At 36.3% G+C, this 20,458-nt stretch overlaps 1 protein-coding gene across 15 annotated transcripts in view; it reads right to left on the reverse strand.

Moving 5' to 3' along the window:
- The window catches only part of AKAP9 (A-kinase anchoring protein 9), a 199,005-nt gene that overhangs the window by 74,902 nt on the left and 103,645 nt on the right, over positions 1 to 20,458 (reverse strand). For all 15 annotated transcript variants that reach the window (XM_064575277.1, XM_064575283.1, XM_064575281.1 and 12 more), the window contains 6 exons: positions 17,470 to 17,578; positions 16,345 to 16,540; positions 12,032 to 12,128; positions 10,750 to 10,842; positions 1,997 to 2,335; positions 282 to 506 (listed from right to left, as the gene is read on the reverse strand). In XM_064575277.1, the coding sequence (XP_064431347.1) occupies positions 282 to 506; positions 1,997 to 2,335; positions 10,750 to 10,842; positions 12,032 to 12,128; positions 16,345 to 16,540; positions 17,470 to 17,578 (1,059 nt within the window). The remainder of the gene's footprint in view (positions 1 to 281; positions 507 to 1,996; positions 2,336 to 10,749; positions 10,843 to 12,031; positions 12,129 to 16,344; positions 16,541 to 17,469; positions 17,579 to 20,458) is intronic.

Here is a 20,458-nt window from a genome sequence, read left to right on the forward strand (position 1 = left end):
TGTATGGTCAACGGAATGATTCAAAACATACAAACAACCTTGTAGCCACTTTTCCAATGGCGAAAGGGCAGATAAATAAAATGGCACAGAGGCAAGGCACTCCAAGGGTGGGTCAGGTGTTCCTAACGAGATCTAAGGCTGCTGTGCTGATGGGAGTCCGTTCCTGATGTTAAAGGTTTGTATTTATTCAGATGTTGGCAATAATACTGACTTTTAAAAAAAGGCTACATAAAGAATACTATTATTTTAATTGGGGAGAAAAGGGACTCTAAGTCCCATACCTGGGCTAACTGTCTATTCAGTCTCTTAATCTCTTCTTGTAGCTGTTCCTGGTCTTCTCGCTGTCTCTCCATCTGGCGCATGTGTGCCTGCCGTAACAGTTCTGTTGCCTGCTGATGTTCTTGGTATTGTCGTACAAGTTCCTGCCTCATATCTTCCAACTGTTCTTCATTTAACATTAGTTGTCTAGAAGCATCCATACTTGACACCAAAATCTCATCATGGATCTACAATAGTTAAAAAAAAAAAAAAAAAGACAGCAATCATAAAACATTTCGCGGAAATTTTTCAGTGTCAACATCATTAGGAACTAATATGAAAGCAATTCTAACCCCACAAAGCACCTGATTTTTTATCCCCATTACTAAACTAATAAAGTAAAAAAAAAGAAATTTGTCTTAATTGTAATTCCAAGTCTGGCGTGAAGTTAGTTTATTATCATGACACAGGTTATTTTCTAAAAGCAAAATAGTTGTTTAGCAGTTAGTTTAGAGGCAATCTGATTCTAAGAGAGAAGAAGAAGAAAGACTAAAAATCCTCAGGATGCCTTCTGCTCTTAATGAAGCTATAACTCCATTATTCCTCTTGACATTTTATGACGGGGAGATAATATAAATGGAATATTTATAATTTAAAATTAAAATTAAATTTATAAAACGTGAAAATTTTTACCTATTTAATTTATATTATGCAGTGGTCATCACAGTACTACAGAGAACTGCTTGATAAGAAACAATTTTCACTAATTTTTATTTGGAAATAAAAGCTTTTTTTTTTTTTTTTTTTAAAGATTTTATTTATTTGCGAGAGAGAGAATGAGAGACAGAGAGCATGAGAGGGAGGAGGGTCAGAGGGAGAAGCAGACTCCCCGCTGAGCAGGGAGCCCGATGCGGGACTCGATCCCGGGACTCCAGGATCATGACCTGAGCCGAAGGCAGTCGCTTAACCAACTGAGCCACCCAGGCGCCCTGGAAATAAAAGCTTTATATTCCACTTTCTCAAATTCATAAGAAATCAACTCCTTAATGAAGTTCAGAAGTACTTCAATTCCCAAAGAGCTACTACTTAAACGAACAGTTGCTGGTAAACTAAAGAGGTTTTCACAAATACCTTAGTTTTGCACTTCATGAAGAAGTTGACAATTTTATTTGAATATGCCTCTAAACAAGACATAACCCATCCTGAACATTAATAAAAAATTTGAATTTAGATAATTTTTAAATGTAGGATTTATTACTTTCTGTTAAACACAGTTGTGCTATAGACACAGAACAGATCCTCCATTAATGGATAAGTAAAGAAGAAAAGAATTAGTATATACAGAGTACAATACTTCAAATTATCTTCTTAAACAGGTAGCTATTTCCTTGTGATGTTATTATCATATTAAATGAAGCAAATATTTTATTCATACATACTGCTAAACTACAGGATAATTAATCTTAAATTGACTGAAACAAAATTAATGCAAGTATAACTTACAATGAGATTTTACCATGCACAGTATGTACAAGATTAACAATACTATGAACCAGACTTGTTTTATTTAATAATAATATTAAATCATTTATTCATATATAAGTAATAAAACACAATCATAATGCTAATCCCTAAGTCAAGACTAGATACCTTCCTTCCCCATTAGGGAATATTAATTACTGGTAATATTTTTATAGTGAAGGAAGTCACAATTTCTTATACAAAGAAGCACACTTACAGGGTCTCTGACTATAAATGTTTTATCTCTGGAGAACATTTCTTCTGAAATAGTCAGTTCATGGTCCTTCGATTCTAGTTTATCATCAAGATTATCATTGTTTGAATACAGAACTTCCTTTCCATTTTCTCTTAACTCTTTACTGAGTGGTTTAAATTCTTCTTTAAATTTCATGTCCATTGCTTCAAAAGTTTGACCCTGTGATAGTTTCCTTTTATTTAAATGTTCTTGCTGACAGAAAGCATGTGCTTGTTTTGATGATGTAGTATCCTCTTTTTCCCTAGATATTCTAGATAGTTCAGTTTGTTGAGCAAATGCTATACTCATTGATACAATGACCTAAAAAAATAAACGAAAAGGATTAGATTTATAAATACTGGCAGGAATTTATTTATTTAAAAAAATTTTTTTTAATTTAAATTCAATTAATTAACATATAATGTATTACTGGTTTCAGAGGTACGGGCCTGTGATTCATCAGTATTATATAATATCCAGTGCTCATTAAATCACATGCCCTCTTTAATGTCCATCACCCAGTTACCCCATCCCCTTACCCCCTTACTCTCCAGCAACTCTTAGTTTGTTTCCTATGATTAAGAGTCTCTTATGGTTTGTCTCCCTCTCTGGTTTTGTCTTGTTTTATTTTTTCCTCTCTTCCCCTATGATCCTCTGTTTTGTTTCTTAAACTCCACATGTGAGTGAAACCATATGTAATTGTCTTTCTCTGATTGACTTATTTCGCTTAGCATAATACCATCTAGTTCCATCCACATCATACCAGCAGGAATTTAAAAAGCAAGTTACTAGTCAAAATGGTTTTATTTATTTATTTATTTTTAAGATTTTATTTATTTGAGAAAGAGAGAGAGCACGAGAGAGCAGGGGGTGGGGGGTGGAGGAGTAGAGGGAGAGGGAGAAGCAGACGCCCCACTGAGCAGGGAACCTGACGTGGAGCTTGATCCCAGAACCCTGGGATCATGACCTGAGCTGAAGGCAGACTCTTAACCAACGGAGCCACCCAAACGCCCCTCAAAATGGTTTTAAACTAAAAGAAATCCTACAAAAAGTGACAGAGATAATCTCTATTTTACATGCCTTTAATATTCACTAGTGCTCAAGATCTCAAGACTAGCTTTTACTTTAATTTCCTGTCTTGAACCTGATCTGCTTGTCTCTCAATACTAAGAATGCAATACAGACAAAAAGATTAAAAATATGAAAGAGAAGCAAAGAGATATGAAGGATAGAGTGAGAATGTTCAACCAACATCTAATCACTGTTCTAGGAGGATATATTAGAGAATAACGGAAAGGAACTATTTCATGGGTAATAGGTGAGAATACATTAGGTAGCACTCCTAAGAGTCAAGAAGACCAATGAATCTTGGAAGGACAAATATAGAGAACACCAAAAACAAAAAGTTCTTAAAAGTTCTATTATTGCATAATAAAAAGGTGTATCACCTATGAGGGAACAACAATTAAAATGACAAGGACTTCCTTAGCAGAAACAAGAGGAAGTCAGAAAACAATGAAAGGTTATCTTTAAAGTTCTGACATAAAAATAACCGTCAACCCAGATTTGAATGGTCAATAAAACCATCTTTCAGGAATAAAAGCAAAATAAAAACATGAAATAAAAACAGAGTTTACTCCTAGTAGATTGTAAGTAAAAGAATTTCTAAAGGATGTCCCTCAAAAGGCAGAAAATGATCCTAGAAGGAAGGCATTAGATGCAAAAAGGATTAGAGCATTAAAATTTCTTTTTGTAAATATGAAGATAAATCTAAACACTGATGACGGGTATAAAGCAATAATTCTATCTAAATTGTGGAATAAAAAGATGTAAGACAGACACTTGTAATTCTAGTTAGCATAAGTGAAACCCACTACAGCCTCTCTTTCCCACAACTGAAAACTGAACAAAATACAAAAGGAACTACCAGAGAACTCTGAAAAGTTAACAAAAACAAGCAAACTGCAGAGGGTGTTAAAACTTGAAAAAATTTGTATGAAGAAGGTAAAACAGAACTTATGGCCTGTCCCTAACTGGCTTTTCTATTTTAGTTTAAAAGAAATGCTAAAGGGAGTTTTTCAAGCTGAAGGGAAATAATACCAGAGGAAAACCTGAAGTCTGAATAACAGCAGAATACTCATTCTTTTCAAGTATGCATGGAGCATTCAACCAGAACATACTTAGGGCAATAAATTCAAATAAACTGAAATCATACAAAGTATGTCTGACCACAAAGAAATTAAAAATTATACATTAATTAACAGAAGAGATCTGAAAACCCCTAAAATGTGTAAATTTAACAACACATTTCTAAGTAACTCACAAATCAAAGAGGATGTCACAAAAGAAATCAAATATTCAGACTGAATGAAAATGTGTAGAATGCAGTTTAAAAATTTTTTTTAAAGATTTTATTTATTTACTTGTCAGAAAGAGAGAGAGAGCTCAAACGGGGGGAGTGGCAGGCAGAGGGAGAAGCAGGCTCCCTGCAGAGCAAGGAGCCCGATGTGGGACTCAATCCCAGGACCCTGGAATCATGACCTGAGCTGAAGGCAGACACTTAACTGAGCCACCCAGGCATCCCTAGAATGCAGCTTAAAGGTGTGCTTAAAGGGAAACTTAGAGTAGTAAATGTATGTATCAGGAAAGAGGAAAGGTCTTTTAGGAAATCAGAAAAAGAAAGCAAATTAAACCCAAAGCAAGCAGAAACAAGTAAAAAAATAAAGAAAGCAATCAATGAAAGTAAAACAAAAGGAATTTTTTAAAAACCCAAAAGCTGGACACTTGAAAATATCAATACAAGTGATGAACTTCTAGCCAGAATGAGAGAGAAAAAAGTGAGAAAGTAGAGATAACTTACAAATCCCACAGACATTAAGTGATAAAGCAATAGTATAAACAACTTCACCAACATAAATTCAACAGTTTATATGAAATGGACCAATTCCTTGAGTGACACAAACTAACAAAACTCACTCTAAAAGAAATAGATTCCATGAATAAAACAAAATCTATTAAAGAAATTGGATTCATAGTTTAACAAAGCCTTCTGTCAAGGAAACCTCCAGGCCCTGTTGGTTTCACTAGCAAATTCTACAAAATATTTAAGAATAAAATAATACCGCAGTGCCTGGGTGGCTCAGTTGGTTGAGTGTCTGACTCTTGATTTTGGCTCAGGTCATGATCTCAGGGTCATGAGATTAAGCCCTGCATCAGGCTCCGTGCTCAATGCAGAGTCTGCTTGTCCCTCTCCCTCTGCCCCTCTCCCCCAAAATAAAATAAAATAAAATAAAACCAATTCTACATAAATTCTTCCAGAAAATAGAAGAGGGAATATATTTCAACACTGTACAAGGCCAGCATTATCCTGATATCATAACCAAACATATTACAAGAAAACAAAACTATGGATGATGTTCCTCATGAAAACAGACATAAATATCCTTGACAAAATATTAGCAAACAGAATCCAGCAATATAAAAAGAAGGAGACTGTCTCCAAATGAACATGAACAAACTTGGGGGTGATGGAAATGTTTTATATCTCCATTGTGCGTTGGTTTCATAACTAAAAATCTGTTAAAACTCACCAAATTTTGCACTTACAACTGGTGAATTTCATTATATGTAAAATTATACCTCAGTAAAGATGATAATAACAATAAAAATCTGACCATATGTTAGGTCATAAAGGAAGCTTTTGAAATTCTGAAAAATTTGTATCATGAAGATCACTTTCTTTAGACTAGAAATGAGTAACAATTAAAAGAAACAAATAATTAAAATTAAATTAAAAGGTCTGGAAACTAAAAAACTCAACTAAAGACTCAACTACCTTGTTATTCTCTCCTTCCCATTTCACTATCCTATCTAACAAATCCCACCTGTGATTACAGGTGACTCTGTGGACACTCTGCCTGTGTAAACTGAGCTTAGCTGAAAAGAAAAAAAAAAATCCAACCAAGCTGAATGGTCTTATTTTAAATTTGTAACTATTACCCTTGCATGAGCCCTTCAGGATACCGGGCAAATCTCAATTTCCCTGGTCTTTTCCATTTTTTATTCCTTCTCCTAGACAGCCCTTTCTCCTTAAAGCTTCAATGTCTTCTCTTCCTTTCTCATTCTCAGGTACTGACCTTTCTTCTTAGTTTAGTGAGAAAATAGAAGCAACCAAAAGAGAACTCCCAAGGTCCAAATATCACATCTGAAAACATCCTGAATCATGAACCAAATATTCTCTGCCTTCCTTCTTGTTATTATGGATTAAACTGCCATGCCATCTAACGGCAACCCTCCTGGTTGCATCTCCTCTCCGCTCCTCAAGGACACTGCTCCAACAACTGTTTCTCTCTCTCCTGAATTAGCTATTTTTTTTTCCTTCTCTCCTTAATCATCTCTATTAACAAAGAAATATGATATTTTTCTTCTTAAACAGAAACAAAACAGCAACAACAAAAACCTACTGCTTGACTCCATTATTCCTGAGCTACCACTCTATTTCTCTGCTCCCCTTTCAAGTAAAACTAATTCATCTCTTCATTCTTCCCCTGCACTCTCTCAAATCCAATCAGTTTGTCTGCATCACCCTCATCAAATGTGTTCTTGTGAAAGTCACCCATGATTTCACATTGTAAAATCCAATAATAAATTTGCAGTTCTAATCATTCTTGATGGATCAGAAACCTCTGACACAGTTTAATACATTGTGTTCTTGATACACTTTTATTACTTGGCTACTGTGATGCAGTCTTTTGTTCTTCCCATATTTAACTTACTGCTTTTTCTCCATCTTCTTTGTTCTTCCTCATTTCTCTGATCTCTAAACACTGGCATTATCCAGGCTTAGCCCCCAGACCTCTGCTCTATCTACAGTCACTACATTAGTGTTTTTCAAATTTTTTCACTGCAACCACGGCAAACACATACACACACAACAATAAAAAAATATTTTATATTGTGACCCAAAGTGTACAGAGGTATCCATGTGTTTATTATTATTGTTGTTGTTATTAAATTTTAAGTAGCTCCACACCCAACATGGGGCTTGAACTCCCAACCCAGAGATTAAGAGTCACCCGCTTTCCCAACTGAGCCAGCCAGGCACCCCTATATGTGTGTATATTCATATAACTGAACTTCCCATTACGTTATTATGTTAAAATCCTGGACCTAAACCAATAAATTGATTTTACAACTTAAAGATGAGTTACAACTCAGTTTGAAAAACACTGCCCTACAGGCCACCATATTTTCATGTCTAGTCTTATCCTATTTCCTGAACTCTCTATATATCTAACCACTTCCTCAATATTTATTTTTAAACATTTATGAAGTGTTTGCATTTAATGGGTCTGGATCCTTATGTTGAAGGTCTACCTCTCCTCTCCAAAAACTACTCGTTTGCAGTCTTTTCTGACACTAATAGCAACCCATTCTTCCATTTGCTTATGTCAAATAACCTAGAGTAATATCTTCTCCTGAAGGGCAAGCCCTTGCCCTTTTTCCTTTTTATTTATTTATCTTTTAAAGATTTTATTTATTTATTTGAGAGAGAGAGAATGAGAGACAGAGAGCATGAGAGGGAAGAGGGTCAGAGGGAGAAGCAGACTCCCTGCCGAGCAGAGAGCCCGATGCGGGACTCGATCCCGGGACTCCAGGATCATGACCTGAGCCGAAGGCAGTCGCTTAACCAACTGAGCCACCCAGGCGCCCTTTTCCTTTTTATTTCTTCCTCCTGTATCCAGTTACATCTGCTGAGAAGGTAAATCTGTGCCAGGATTTCACAATATTTCACCAAATGGGTCCCCTGACTGTGGGGGTGGCAGGACTGAATCAAATCGTCTTCTAACTCAGCAGAGCTGGAAGCTGGGCAAGCAGTCTTCACACTCCTACCAATTCTTCCTGGCCACCTCTTTGAAACATTCATTAGACTGACTTTCTCTCTCGCATTCCACTTTCTCAAAAGGTACTCAACCAGGTACCTTCATGATTTACTCTCTCACTTCCTTCAGGGTTCTTCTTTTACCACTTTAAGAGGTCTTCTGTGAGAACCTTATACAAGTAACAGCATGGAATTTCCTAACAGTTCTATTACCCAGGTTTGTTTTCTTTTTACAGTTCTATTACCCAGGTTTGTTTTCTTTTTACAGTACTTAACACCATCTATACGGGGTCTATCTGCACAACCTAGAATATAAAGTGTATGGGAGCAAACACTTCATCTCTTTTTACCTCTGCTATACCCTAATACTTAGAATACTGTCTGGCAATGAAACGTAAATAAATGTCTATTTTCAGTAGTAAGCACACAAATCACAGGTTGAATCTAATATGATCTATATTGGGAATCAGTACTCCTAACTGGGCTTCTTCTATACACCCTGTGCTTTTGAAACAAGGGTTCTCAATCTTTTTCCAACATCCTATCTGAGAGTGAGTATAGGGTAGAGCTTAATCCTATCAGTACTGGTAGTTAATGTCAACAATCTACATTATTCTAAGGATCAAGCTGGGCCACCAAACGTTGTCTCTTGGACCACAGTACCTTGGATGTCTTTGGAACAGTTTTCAATGACCGACACACTTTGGTGCTCTGCTATCTGCTTAGATGACTGATGCCTTACAAAACATATTTATGGGGCGCCTGGGTGGCTCAGATGGTTAAGCATCTGCCTTCAGCTCAGGTCATGATCTCTGGGTCCTGGGATTGAGCCCCCCATTGGGATCCTGGCTCAGTGGGGAGTCTGCTTCTCCCTCTCCCTTTCCTCCTGCTCATCCTTTCTCTCTCTCTGTCTCGAATAAATAAAATCTTAAAAAAAAAAAATATTTATAACATCACCATTATCACAGTAATGACTACTTTAAAAATTTCATTTATGAGTCTTTATTATCTGCTAGGTGGTTTATGTTAGATTAGTTCACTGAATCCTTATAAAAATCACTTATTCCTATCTTTTCCCTCTTTTCACACAGAGAAAATTGACTCAGAAGTTAAGTAACTTTCCTAAGATCATAAATCTAGTAAGCCAGAAGAACACAAATTTAAAGCATGGTATATCCTACACCAAACCGCATGCTCTTAATTGCTATGATGCCCTGCTATCACATTTCACTTGAGAAATTTTTGTAAGAGCTAAGTGCAAGAGAAAATCTGCATTTCTCTAAAGAACCAGATAATGAGAGCTATATAAGCAATGGTGCCTCACTTTTTACTTCGTTCTCTAGGAACCAAACATTCAATATAAATACAGAAGTGATTAAGTTCTACGGCTCGTATATTTCCTTGGGTCTTGACTTCCTCTCCTAATTTATGTTTAACCTAATTCCTTATGTATATCCTGTATACCTTATCAATTCTCCTCCTTTAAAGTGCACATATCCACTGGGATTGTTACACTGGAACAGTTGAAATATTATAAAAAAGCAGAGAAAATCAGAATTCAACTGTTCCAATATAAGAACCCAATCAGGTATATGCATTTTTTTTTTTAAAGATTTTATTTACTTATTTGAGAGAGAGAGAGAGAAACAGCATGAGAGGGGATAGGGTCAGAGGGAGAAGCAGGCTCCCCGCCGAGCCAGGAGCCCGATGCGGGACTCGATCCCGGGACTCTGGGATCATGACCTGAACCGAAGGCAGTCACTTAACCGACTGAGCCACCCAGGCACCCCAGGTATATGCATTTTTTAAAGATTATTTATTTATTTGAGAGAGAGAAAGAGAGTGTTTAAAAAAATATCTCTAGGCATAGCAGCTAAGAGTATCTATAGTTAACATCACAGTGACTTCTCTGGGAAGAGATAGACAAAGAGAATATATAAAAGACTAACCACCTTCTATCTCATTTCCTACCATATTCCCCACCTTTAAGGGAGGCCAAACTCCATTACAAGGTACTACTCACAAGGTAACAAATTTATAAAGACTTGTTATGGCATTCTGAAAAGTTTCTTCTTTTTTTTTTTTTTTAAAGATTTTATTTGTTTGAGAGAGTGCGAGAAAGAGAGAGAGCGCACAAGTGCTCACAAGCATGGGAGGGGCAGAGGGAGAGAGAGAAGCAGACTCCCCACTGAGCAGGGAACCCAATGTGGGACTTCTCCCCAGGACCCTGGGATCATGACCTAAGCTGAAGGCAGACACTTAACCGACTGAGCCACCCAGGCATCCCTGAAAAGTTTCCAATTACTCTTCCATATCAAGAAAAATGTTTATCGTAAAGAAAAGTTCACAGAACATTCCGCTTAAAGGCAACTGGGATTGATACCAGTAACTGACAATTTAAAGATAAGCTATGTAATAAAACTTTTATTTATTTATTTTTTTAAAGATTTTATTTATTTATTTGACAGAGAGAGAGACAGCGAGGGAGGGAACACAAGCAGGGGGCGTGGGAGAGGGAGAAGCAGGCTCCCCATGGAGCAGAGAGCCCGATGCGGGGCTCGATCCCAGGACCCTGGGATCATGACCTGAGCCGAAGGCAGACGCTTAACGACTGAGCCACCCAGGCGCCCCTATGTAATAAAACTTTTAAAAAAGAAAGTGCAGGGGTGCCTGGGTGGCTCAGTCAGTGGAGCATTTGACTCTTGATCTTGGGGTCAGGAGTTCAAGCCCCATGTTGGATACAGAAACTACTAAAACAGTTAAAAAAAAAAAAGTGCACTATCAATAAAATCTATGTTTTTTGAAGGCTTGAAGGGAATATAAACCATAATAACCTAACAAACTATAAACTTACCTTAGCTACTTCTTCTTCTAATCGTTCTTGGTATTGTTTTTCCAGCAACTTAACCATATTTGTTTCCTGTTTCACTCCAAAGTCACCAGAAAACTAAATTAAAAAGCAAAATATAACATACTTGTTTATACTAATTATACACCACTTATTTTTAAACTTCTACCCTCAAATATCCTCAAAAGATCAATGTTTCTTAGAAAACTTCTGAGAAGTTTTAACAAGTTTTGGTTCTGCTCTTAATTAAAAACAATAATTCTCGTGAATAATTCTAGTGTATAATTCTACTAAATAATGTACTTACTACACTGAACTTAATGATGCTAAGTGAGAAATATATTTACATATTTTAATTACTAATATAGTTCTATGGTGTGATAAAGACACTTCTTAAATATAATTAAGTATCTAATTTTAAGAATGTTAACAGTGGCTATCTTTGCTTATGAAATTATAAGCAAATTTTATCTTCCTCTTAATATCTTTTAATACTATCCAATTTTCTACAAATACAAATTACCTTTATAACTAGAAAAAACCATAAAGTTTTAAAAAATGTAAACATATTCTCAGCATCTAAGCATTTCATTGTTTACCAATTATCTGAATATTCCATATAGGATGAGTGTAGAAGAATCAAGATACATGGCCAACATCTCTCCTCTGTATCCAAAACAAGAGAAAGCAATGATCTTTGTTTTCTATAGGAGTTAAGAAATTAAAAATCTACTGAATTAAGATCAGGGTTTTGTAGTTGTAAGTTTCAGAAAAGTGTCCATGAACTGGGAGTATATACAATGTTGAGGACCCGCAGAATGTGGCTTAGCCAGCGGGCCCATACTGTAAAAGATGAGGGGCTTTTATATATCAGATGGCCTGTGCTGAAGGAGGCCTTGTCTATTGTCCCAGCCATAGCATCTTGAATTTTGAGGATTCCTAAATACTATTCTAGAGGTGGTCTGGCTCAACTTCCTATGGTGGCAAGAAAAGTTGTTGGCAAGGGCACTGAAACTAATTTGTTACACAGCTAATGTTATACAAAACAAGACACATTTTAAAATTAGAACATACTTAGGGGGAAAAAAAACCTCTCAATTTTAACTGTGTTAGTCCTATGCTATGAAAATACATTAAATTTCTTTATATGTTCTTCTGGGTCTTTTATATAAGGTATTATCCTCTTATTATGCTTATCTCTCAGCAGCTATTAATTGAATACTATAGACATAAAAATGACAGTAAGAAAAATAAAATCAGTGCACACAACAGTTTAAAGATATAATACCTCTATTGTACCATCAATGTTCTGGTTTAGACAACTTCCAGGATATATTGTTTTCCGGACATCAGATTCAGTAATTACCATTGAATCAATGGAGAAACTAAACATAAATAAAAGAGAGTGAAGGAATTAGAGTTGTGAGTTTTACTGTTAATCCAAATTTACAGCATGCATAAAATGTGTATTAGGGCAGGGGCAACAAAGATGACAGATCAAGAGTTACAGGTATTGTGACTTAAATCGTATTTTTGACTAAATTTTTCCATTTAAAACTAAACTAACACAATTGAATGAGAGAATATTTCAACAGATCACCATTGAATTTTATGCCATTTTATAAAGTGTATTACAAATATATGATGTAGAGCTATTTACAGGTACAGACATTTTTAAAATATCTATGGTATTACTGAGTAGAAGTCTGTAAAATCTCATTTTTATTAAAAAATTATTTATATACAGACACAGAAAAAACTCTGGATGAATGTATGTCAAAAGTAACAATGATTACCTCTAGCGGAACTGGGGAGCAGAGGCAAGAAAAGGAAGATTCTTAATTTATACAGTCACTTCCAGATTTTGTTTTTAATCTATTCATTTGTCTTTTGGTATTCGTGTCTTTATTCTGTATTGTTTTACAAGTATTATTTTTTGAAAAAAAGTTTTCTTAGAATGCTTAACTTGGGTCATAAAAACATGGTAAGATTAATATTTAGCAACCATGGGAAAAAGAATAAAGGGGCAAATTATAATTTTTTCTGGCTAATACAATTTTTCACTTCTATTTTCATGTGCACCCATGCTGCCTTTATTCCACCCCCTCTTGCCCAGCTCCTCCTTTCTCTCTTCTATCCTCTTCTTTCATTCTGTCCCAAATTGGCCAGATACAAGTTATCATCAACCCATTTAATAACTTGCATAATTAACCCCCTACTGACAGACATTTGGTTGTTTCCAAATGTTCACTATTACAAATAATGCTATAATATAAATCCTCATAAATATTTCTTGCACACATTTGTGGATTTTCTCTATGATGATAAATCTTATAAATGTTAGGCTTAATATTTAAAATTTTAACATAATGCCATATTCCAAAAAGTTACATTAATTTTACTCCCATGTATGTTTCTTCTCCTGTGAACTGCCTATTTGTGTTCTAGGTTCATGTTAAAATGATTGTAAAAACTTATCTCCCTTTTGTTTCTTCTCTGCCCTTTCCTGGTTCTTCTGTCTCACAATTTTGTCTGTTTCCTCACTGCTTCTTGCATACACTCTTCTGATCCTTGGTTCCATGTTTTGATTCTTTTTTTCATAGCTTAGAAAGCCTTCCTAATTATTTATCCAGCTGTTAAGACCCAAATCTAATAAAAAATGGTACTTAGTCCACAATGACTCCATTCTATAGCTTTACAGAATTTGGAACTGTTTATCCCAAATTCAAAAAATAATCTGGCTAAAACCAAACTCACTGCTCCCCTCTTATAATTAAGGTCCTACTCCCCACTGGCCTTACTTCTCTATTTATATTAACATACCATTATTCTCCATATTCTCTAGCTCAAACAACACAGGGTCATCTTTGTTTTTCCCCTTCACTTTGTTCTCAACATTCCTTCTATCCCAATATCTGATATTCATCCCTTCATTTCCATTTCCCCTGGAACCACTCCAATAGGCAATTACTACAAAAATGTGCAGTTAAAGATGCCACACAGACATGGGTTTAAATTCCAGCACTTCGGTTCTATCACTATGTTATGTTCCTTAACCTACTACTTCTTAAAAATTATTTTGTAGTAAGTACTATTTCAATGATTAGAAGTCCCTTGAGGGAAAAGGCCACTTTATATAGATCTAAAGCTTCCTCCATGACATCTAGCCAAGGCTTATTTCTGTCACTATTTCATTTATTCCTCACAATCTTGATAGTACTTTTATTGTTCCTAATATTACTTAGATATGTTAAAATAATCTGCCCAAGATCATATAGCCAGTAAAAGGTTAAATCAGGTGTCAAATGCAGATCTGACTCTTAAGCCAACAGTCATTCCAAGAGGCTCTAAGAGACCTTTAAAAGGCTTTTAGTATACCAGCTCCAAATATATGTTAAATGAATGACTCAATTATTTTTTAAACTAGCTCAAATCTATCTTAGAAGAACAGAAAACTCTTTATTCACATATTCTTTATTCAAAAAGTATCATAATTGTATCCAAAAATGTGATGGCGTTTACAAGAAATAACTTTGATTCATCACTATTAGTAGGAGTGAACATGGGTCAGTAAACCTCTTTTTTGGGGGGGGGTAGAAAACTAATGGTCTTAGTGGAAAGGTACTGTCAACACACTTCCACTGACATTACAGAAACTCTGAGAGAGGGTGGTAAGGTGACAAAAGCTCAAATGCAATAATTGCCAAATAAGTCTCCATTTCCAGAAAACTCCCTTTTCTTCATGCTTTAGAGAGAAAGCTGATTATTAGAGACTTCCTGCTATCTACTTATTTTCTTTCATATCAGAAAACCCAAAGTAGTAGTTTCTAAATGTCAGTCCATAAACTATCTGCAACAGAATTATCTTGTTACAAATACAAATGTCCAGGGTCCATCCCAAAGCTACTGAGTCTGACTCTCCAAATGTATAATCCAGTAATCTAATTTTAAGTATTCAGAAACCTCTGGTGTTTCTGATGCATGGCCAAGTTTAAGAGCCACTAATCTCAAATAAGATGAAAGCTTTGTAAGTCTGTGCCAAGGCTGGGTGAATAATTCCAAAGCCTACATACAGACTCCGAATAAAAGAAGGGGAAACAAACTAATACCAAAGAAGTGTGGACATTTAGTATTTTGTCTCAAAGGAAAAAAATCTTTTTTTGGCTTGAGGTTCCATTAATAAGTGCCTATGAAGATATCAATCCTAGAACAGCAGAGCCAGCCAAAGTTAGATTAAATCTCTGAACATTTTATAGAGGTAGTTTAAATATTAAAGCATACTTCCTAAGTTATGAGCTGTTCTCTTATTCATTTAACAAACATTTATTGAGCACCTACCATGCAGAAGGAATTATTACAAGGTGTGGGATACATCAATGACTCAGATGGACAAAAATCCCCACCATTACCAAGCTTTAAGTCTTTCATAAAAGGCAGACAATAAAGCAAACAAAACAAAGTCCCCTACAAATATATATAGACTTTTTTTTTATTTTATACATATACAGCTTTACATATGTAAAACAGACACTATTAAGTAATACAGAAAAAAAATGAAGCAGGAAATTAGTGTACAGAGTTCTAAAGAACAATTTTAATTTAAATTGGGTGATCAGTATAGGCCTCATGAGAACATGATATCTGCATAAAGACCCAAAGCATGCTGGGCATGTAAATATCTGGAGAAAGAGCATTCTAGGTAGAAGAAACGATAATGAAAAGTCTCTGAAGCAGGAGGATTCTGATGGTCTGAAGATCTCAAGGAGAATGTGTGGTGTGAGAATAATGACAGGCAAGTCAGTGGGAGATAAAGTCCAAGTGATAACAAGGAACCATCATGAAGGACTGAGTAAGGCATTGTTAGGACAGAAGAGCACTGGACTAACATGATCAGTCTTAAATTTTAAAAGCAAATTTAAAAATTTTAAAAGCAAAGTTGTGGAAATGAGTTGAGAACAGACTTTAGGAAAGAGGGTAGAAACAGGGAGATCAGTTGTAGTAACCCAGGTGAGAGATGATGGGCAGGGGGCTAGTGAGAAGTGGTCCAGTTTAGATGTATTTTGGAGGCAGAGATAACAGGATTTCTTGATAGACTGGAAGTGAAGTAGGAGAGAAAGAAGAGTCACCTCAGATGGAGATGGCTGCAGAAGGAGCAAATTTCCAGGGAAAGATCCGGAGTTCTATTTTGGACACAGTGAATCTGAGTATTAGACAACTAGGTGGAGAAAGTCCAGCCATGACTGAAATGATCATATCTTATATTTCTTGGGTATGCCCCACATCAAGTAGTAAAGACCAGGCATGTGATAAGTAACAAATACATGCACACTCTCTGATTTAATCCAACAGATTAACAACAACCAGAATCTTTATAAAATAAAGGTGTAAGTAAAATCTCTATAATAGAATGTCTTTGGTTTATAACAGCATTTACTTCAGACATTTCAAAGAATTATCTTCTGTTCTTATTTCTTGATAATGCGGCATGCCGTCTCTTTCAAGCAACTTTGCTTAAGTTACATTTTCTACTGAAAAACAATCATGCTATGATTGTTACTAAGCTATAAATACTGCTGAATGAAACTGTAAATGGATGGGTACCTTGGCTGAACTGTGGATACAGTGACAGCTTGAAGCCTTTCCTGCAAACAGTGGATCTCTGCCCCATAGTTTTCTTCAGTTTCTTTCAATTGTTGCTGCAAAGAGGATATGAGGTTTTCTAATTCTTGAACTTGTCCTTCAAGTTGTTTAATTTTTTCAGAATCTTGCAGAGATAACTTGCTTTCATGACAGACATCTAAGTTATAGGAAGAGAAGAAAATACACATTTCAAGGCAAATTTCTTACTGAGGGGCGCCTGGATGGCTCAGTCGTTAAGTGTCTGCCTTCAGCTCGGGTAGTGATCCCAGGGTCCTGGGACTGAGCCCTGCATCAAGCTCCCTGCTCTGCAGGGAGCCTGCTTCTCCCTCTCCCACTCCCCCTGCTTGTGTTCCCTCTTTCACTGTCTCTTTCTGTCAAATAAATAAATAAAATCTAAAAAAAAAAAAAAAACCCAAAAAACAAACAAAATAAAACCCCATAAATTTCTTACTGAAATAGCACAATCACTTTTTTTGTGTGTGCAGAGATTATTCATCCTTCTTTGAAAAAATAATGCTTTTTTAGTAGTAATAAGTTTCAATTGAGACTCATTTTGACTGATGAAAACAAAAAAAATGAACAGTGCAATTCAAGATCATTTCTTCTTTCTTTTTTTTTTTTTAAAGATTTTATTTATTTATTTGACAGCGAGAGACACAGCAAGAGAGGGAACACAAGCAGGGGGAGTGGGAGAGGGAAAAGCAGGCTCCCCGCAGAGCAAGGAGCCCGATGCGGGGCTTGATCCCAGGACCCTGGGAACATGACCTGAGCCGAAGGCAGATGCTTAACAACTGAGCCACCCAGGCGCCTCTCAAGATCATTTCTTCTATCTTCACGTCTGTAGTGCCCCTAAATGTACCAATAGCATGTCTTTAAACGGAAAACAATTGCGACTCACAGAACAAGTGAAAAGGAGTCAGAGAGGAGTAGTCCAAACCTTCCACACGAGAACGAGCAAACTGAGATGAGAGGAATTATAGTGAAATGCCCAAGACCACTAGGTTGTTTCAAATTTTAAAGTAAAAAATCAAAAGACCAAATATTTGATATAAAAACACTACACCATGGTAGATAATCAAAATTTACCAATGTCTTGCAAATTGGTCATCTGAGAGGCTGATAACTCTGTTTCCTCTTTTGGTAGGTTTCCTTCTGCAAACTCAAGTTTCACATTATCTGTCTGCTGTCCCTGAACCTATTGAAAATAACAGAAAAGGAGTGACATAAATATATGATCCAGCATTTTGAAAACTGTATTAAAGCAGCTTTACACTGTAAATGTTTTCATTCAAAATCACTCAGAATTCTAACACACTGATACAAATATTTTCCCTTCCAACTTATTTTTTGCTTTCTTCTGACAGTGATTCACATTCCCTTCACAGCACTGCAATTATATTAGTAAGTATATTGTTCAGTCATACCCAGAAAGTTCATTTTAATAGAAAAACAGAAACTGCACAGAATTTTGGTATAAAGCTCATATAATATTTATAATGTGACTTGGGCTTTGGAATTTCAACTCATACCCAGTAAATTTTATGTTTATCAATACTTGATAAAGTATTCCACCTGAGTGGTGCCTGAGTGGCTCAGTCGTTAAGCATCTGCCTTCGGCTCAGGTCATGATCCCAGGGTCCTGGGATTGAGCCCCCGCATCAGGCTCCCTGCTGGGCTGGGAGCCTGCTTCTCCCTCTCCCACTCCCCCTGCTTGTGTTCCCTCTCTAGCTGTCTCTTTCTCTCTCTCTGTCCAATAATAAATAAAATATTTATTTATTTATTTATTTATTTATTTATTTATTTAAAGATTTTATTTATTTATTTGAGACAGAGAGAATGAGAGAGAGCACATGGGAGGGGGGAGGGCCAGAGGGAGAAGCAGACTCCCTGACGAGCAGGGAGCCCGATGCGGGACTCGATCCCGGGACTCCAGGATCATGACCTGAGCCGAAGGCAGTCGCTTAACCAACTGAGCCACCCAGGCGCCCCTAAATAAAATATTAAAAAAAAAATCAAGCTTCCTTTAAAAAACAAAAAATTGATAATATAACTTTATGAATCTCTGGCTATAACCTATGTACCTCCAGGAAACTGACAATTGGTATGCTGTTCTTTACACAAAAGTAAGGAAAATAATGAAAACAGATAAATCTCAAGTTGTTTCCTTACTATTAAAATTAGGCAGCAATTTGCCAGATGCATATGTGTATTAATTTAGTTATTCATCAGATACTTAATAATCATCTACTACACGACTAGCACTGTGACAAGGGAAACTAAGACAAAAATCAGTTAAAAAAAATACGGTATCTGCCCTCACAGAATTTATCAACTAGCGGGGGAAATAAAATTAAACAATTAGAGGGGCACCTGGGTGGCTCAGTCGGTTAAGTGTCGGACTCTTATTTTCAGCTCAGGTCATGATCTCAGGATCATGAAATCCAGCACCACGTCAGGCTACGCACTGGATGTGGAGCCTGTTTGGGACTCTCTCTCCCCCTCTGTACCCCTCACCCCCTGCATCATCCCTCTCTCCGTCTCTTAAAAAAAACAAGAAGCACTAAACTATAATTTACTTTAAGGGCAATAACAGAAAGACTGATGTGTGTAATTACAGAGTAAGTCAAACTTGACTTGGGCCTCGATCGTTTTGGGCAATGATTAGGAAAAGCTGTAAGGAAGAAAGAGTAAGCATTTGTGAAAGAACAGCCATCCTATAACTACTGAAAACAATGATCTTGTTGAGAGGGGTTTAATTTGGATAAGGATGGGGGAAGATAACTAGAAATAAGAAAGATCTAGACTACAAAGCACTTTAAAAAGCAAGAGGAGAGTCTGGACTTGCTATACTAGATGAACAAAAGATACCACAAAAAGCAGGTGAGCAACAGGATAAAAGCTATTTCTGATGAAGGCTATTTCAGTTGGTTATTACTTTTATCAAGTCCTCTACCCCATGCCTAACTGCCTGAGTACGTTTCAACAGAGGACCTTGCCTCTTACTTCCCAAAGAAAATAAAGCCCATCAGGTAAATTCTTCACTTTCCAGCCTAACCTTTCTATTCCTTCACTTAATTCATTCAGCAAACATTTATTAAGCCTTTACCATGTGCATAACCAAGCACCACGCTAAGAAGAGGAAATAAAAATAAAGAGAAGACTCTCTCATTCTGAAAGGCTTAAAAGCTAGGAAAAGAGTAAATAAATAATTATAATAACAAGAAAAGTAATAAATGCAAATTTGTATAAGGAGCTATGGGAACAGGGAAAAAAGACGGGGGTCATGGAATATTTAAAATAACAGAAAAAGATAAGTGTAATAAGCATAGGCTTGTACAGATGCTAAGAAAATGGAGGAAGAAATGGCAAAGTCTAGAAAGATAGGTAAAGAGGACACAAAGGAAGTAACATTTGAACCAACTAGATCAAGTAGGAACACACCAAGCAGACTGGAGGTAGATGCACACTGTTCAGCAGAAAAAACAACATGCAATAGGGGTGTGAAAGATCAGGGTGCATTGGGACACTCTAAGTATTTCAGTAGGGCTAAAATGAGGAGGAGGATTGGAAGATGAGGCTAAGAGGTTAGGCAGTGATGTACGGTAGTGCCAAGTGTGATCCCAACCAACCTCGGGGATACCTCTGTGGTTGTAGCTACCTTACTGGGTTAAAAGGTGAATTCACTTTTTCACTTTTTTTTTTTCTGGGGAGAGCTAAAGAAGTTAGTGCAGGTGTTTGTGTTCCAGATTAAGCTTCCCACATTCTGGCACTGGGGAAGGGAGGTGTGTGTCTCATCAAAGCAAATTGTTCCCCACTCACCATCCTAAAAGGAAAGAGGCAAAATGACAAATCACTCACTCACTCACTCACAAATCCGTCACTGTGGATTACTTACTGTAAGCCCTCCTACACTATTTAATAGCTTCAACTGTGTACTGACATAGGAAAAGCAACATTTTTAAAAGAAAGAAAACAAGGAAGTAAGAAAACAGAAAGGAAATCTGACAAGAATTCACTGCTGTTAATGAACTTGAATTTAAGTAAAAACTTGGGGAGAAAAAAAAAAAGGAAATCC

Source organism: Mirounga angustirostris, unplaced genomic scaffold, assembly GCF_029215605.1.
Source record: "Mirounga angustirostris isolate CCGP_5_RB_7025 unplaced genomic scaffold, mMirAng1.0.hap1 SCAF_12, whole genome shotgun sequence".
Classification (NCBI taxonomy): Eukaryota; Metazoa; Chordata; class Mammalia; order Carnivora; family Phocidae; genus Mirounga; species Mirounga angustirostris.